General features: G+C 19.5%; 1 protein-coding gene across 1 annotated transcript, besides 12 other annotated features; it reads right to left on the reverse strand.

The window, feature by feature from the left end:
• Positions 1 to 106: part of a sequence feature (AT_rich) that runs on past the window's edge.
• A 172-nt stretch (positions 107 to 278) lies between these two features.
• Positions 279 to 466: a sequence feature (AT_rich).
• Positions 467 to 685: 219 nt separating this feature from the next.
• Positions 686 to 858: a microsatellite.
• Positions 745 to 814: a microsatellite.
• A 34-nt stretch (positions 859 to 892) lies between the features above and the next one.
• Positions 893 to 1,005: a microsatellite.
• On the reverse strand, positions 1,002 to 3,140 carry EDI_343990 (uncharacterized protein; the record flags this gene model as incomplete). The annotated part of the gene is made up of 2 exons (XM_001735228.1): positions 1,002 to 1,234; positions 1,280 to 3,140. 2 exons carry the CDS (start codon positions 3,138 to 3,140, stop codon positions 1,002 to 1,004), a joined length of 2,094 nt encoding a protein of 697 aa, XP_001735280.1.
• Positions 1,248 to 1,268: a sequence feature (AT_rich).
• Positions 1,899 to 1,927: a sequence feature (AT_rich).
• Positions 1,982 to 2,153: a microsatellite.
• Positions 2,621 to 2,671: a sequence feature (AT_rich).
• Positions 2,715 to 2,787: a sequence feature (AT_rich).
• Positions 2,869 to 3,008: a microsatellite.
• Positions 3,141 to 3,577: 437 nt separating the features above from the next.
• Positions 3,578 to 3,615: a sequence feature (AT_rich).
• Between the last annotated feature and the right edge of the window lie 89 nt (positions 3,616 to 3,704).

Raw genomic sequence — 3,704 nt, forward strand, 5'->3', positions numbered from 1 at the left:
ATCAACAATAGAAGAATAATATTGATGAAAAATATTAAATTTATTAATATAATCTTTTATTTCATGATATTTATAATCTATTCTATTCTTCTAATTTAATTATTATCATTCATAGATTCTTTGAACAGATTTTAGTATAAGTTAAAAGTATTTTATTTGTATTTTTATGTTCAGAATAATAATGTTTATCAATTGATTGATTTGTTAAATAAACACAAATAAAACTCATGTCAATTGTATTAATGAAATACAGAGTGTAATATACAATAAATGATGAGAATTATTATTATTCAATTCTATCATTTTATAGAATAATAATCAAATAATAATCAAATTTGATAATTTAGTTTATTTCATAAATAAATCAATCATTTAATACTTGTTCAATAATTAAACACTTTCATTTTGTATTAATTGAATTTTATAATATTTGTTTATATAATGTAATGATAAATAACAATAATATGTTGTAAGATGATATGAACCATTTAATATTCTAATCTTTATTAACTATTTTCTTATTATTCAATTATAATAGTAAAAACATGAATAGATTAATTCAATGTATTGTATGTTAGAGTGTTAATGAGATGAATTACATAATCAAAATACTTTATTCAACATTAATATCTTTTAATAAATATCTCAAAAACTCACATATAAATGATTTAGATGATGATATTCCAAATGAATACAAAAATAAACAATTTATTCTAAATACTAAATATTATTGATTACCAGATGAACATAAAATACTAATTAAACAAAAGATACAAAAATAAAATGATAAATAGAATAGAATAAAATCAATAAATATGTATTTCATAAATAAAATAATAAAGATAATTATAGAGATAATAACAGTTCAAAGAAATGATCTTTTTAAATTATTAAATATAAAAGAAATTAATACAATGAAAAGAACACAACAACAACAATAATGTATAAATATAAATACTAGAATAGAAATAAAAATGAATTAAATAAGAAGAAGAGTATAATTAATCATTAATAATAAGAGAATTCAAAATTGAATAGAGAGAATGTAATCCATCTTTCATTTTTAAATGAAGTTGAAAATATTTCTTGTTTAATATTGTTTCATATAGATTTAAACATTCATTACATAAATCAAGAAATGAAGTTATTTCATTCAACAATTGTTCACGATATTCTTTATTAATATCAGTACTTTTGATCATTTCAAAATATTCAATAATTCCACCATTCACTTCTAGATATATGAGTAATAATTATTAAATTAAAAACAATAACAAACGAGGAATTAATGAACCTTGTAAAAGAGATAAGAGAGTCATCGTAGGAGTATTTCTTTGATTTGAGATAATAAATTGTGAAGTAAGTTGTTTCTTCTTCTTAATTACATCATCAATACAACATTCAATTGGAGTACAAAGATATTCTTCAATATGAAGAACTTTTTGTCTTATGAGTTCAGAAGGGAGAGGATGTTCTGTTGTAATATATAATTTTTTCTTCCATATATCTTTTATAGTTATATTTTTATTATCTTTTGTTTTAATGATAGGTATTTCAGATATGAATTTATTTGTTTGATCTTTATCTTCTAATTTCTTAACAGAGCCTATTTGAATAAAAGATGTATTAAATGGTAATTCATTAATGTCTTTATTTTGATTAATTATTGTAATAGTTCCATTCAATGTAACACCAAGTGATTTTGTCATTTGTGTAATTGCTTCTCCAATTCGTAATTCTGATCGATAGATATATTCTTTGTTTTCTAATTCACCCCATTCTTTTCCTATAAATTTTACAAAATAATATTCTCCAATATACATGAGACTTTTATCATTTTTCATTTTATATAATTCTCCCATTTTCAAATAACATTCTGAAACTTTATTCATTTCTTCTTTATATTTATAATATTCAATTAATATTTCATTCATTTTTATACTATAATCATACATCTTTCCTTTTGTAAAATATTCAATACTTTTATTTATACTTCTTTCAATTCCATTTTCATTAAATGGATATTCTCTATCATTTTCTTTAATTTTAATTTCTTTTTCATCTATTTTTGTATAAAATGGTATTTTATTTATTTTAATTAAATCTTCTTTTATTGGTTTAATACAATACCATATTATTTCAATTATTTTATTCATTCCAATTCCTGCTTCAATATAATTCCCACTTTTTTCTTGTGTTTGAACAACTTTATCAATCCATGTATAATATAATCTTGGATACTTTTGATATTTCTTTGAAATTTCAATATATTTTTCTTGAATAAGATTCATATCTGTTTTATATTTGTCCATTTTAATTAATTCATGTGAAACATTTAAAATTTCTTTAATTTGAAAGATAACTTTATTTATATCATTTTTAAATAAACTCTTTTCTTCTTTATTCTTTATTTCTGCTTCTAATGTTTCTTCTAACTTTATACTTTCTTTTAATTGAAGTTCTGTAATTGCTGTAATTGAATAATATGTTGTATTTGAAAGTGTTTTATGATATTTATAATCTATTTCAAGTATTCTTTTATAATATTTATAACATTTCTCTCTAATTGTCTTTTCTTTATCATTCATCATTTTTATGATATTTCTAATTAAAGGAAATGAAAATATTTTTATTTTCAAATAATCTATATTTTCTCTTATTATTATTTTATCTATTCCATCAATGAGTTGATCTAAATAATCATTTCTCATTGGAATATAAAATAATAGATTTACCATTATATCAATATATTTTTCTTTTATTTCTTCTTTTTTATTTAATATATTAGTAACTTCTTGAATGATTATTTTTCCACTTTCAATATAAATTTCTTTAAGTGTTATTGTCATTTTCATTGGTCGTCCAATATTTCCTTCTGTTTCTATTATTTTATACTTTTCTTCTTCTTTCTTTTCATTTCTTCTTATAGATTTATATTCTTCATTCTTATTTATTTCTATTTTCTCTCTTTCTTCATATCTTATCCTTCCTTTTATTTCTTCTCTCTTTATCATTCTATCAATATCTATTTCTGTATTTCTAATTCTTTCTACAATTTTTATATCTCTTCCTATTTTTTGATACCCTTTTAGAATAAATTTTATTGTATCTGCCATTTTCTCTTCTTCTTCTTCATTCATCATTATTTTATTATTCTGAATCATCATCAAAAAACAACAATAAAAGATAATATGTTCCCATTCTTCTCCTTTATTTTGCCATTCTACAATATTATTACTCTCTTTCAAATATTCTTTAATACATATTTCTTTTGTTTTATTATTAATTCTTTTTATAATTTCTTTATTGTAGAATAAGAATGTAATTATATAACTTGTTCTTTTTGATATTTTTAATGTTTCAACAATATATTTCCAATATTGTACAAATTGTTTATTTATTACTTCATTTTGTGTTTTTATTGAGAAGATTCCTTTGTAAAACTCTTGATTAATGATGAATTGATTAAAAGATTCTGATACATCAATTTGATGATTAATTTGTTGAATTTCTTCATTAATTATAGTGTTTATTTTATTAATTAATCTCCCAAATTGATAACTTACATTTCTAAAACAATAATATTTTATACAATAATCTTTAAAAATAATAAATGTATTGATAAGATGAATTAATATTTGATGAATATTTGATTGACAATATTTCTTTATATCATCTTGTTCTAATACAAGTGAAATCATATT

The sequence above is a fragment of the Entamoeba dispar genome, genomic scaffold (assembly GCF_000209125.1).
Source record: "Entamoeba dispar SAW760 scf_1105229458989 genomic scaffold, whole genome shotgun sequence".
Lineage (NCBI taxonomy): Eukaryota > Evosea > Mastigamoebida > Endamoebidae > Entamoeba > Entamoeba dispar.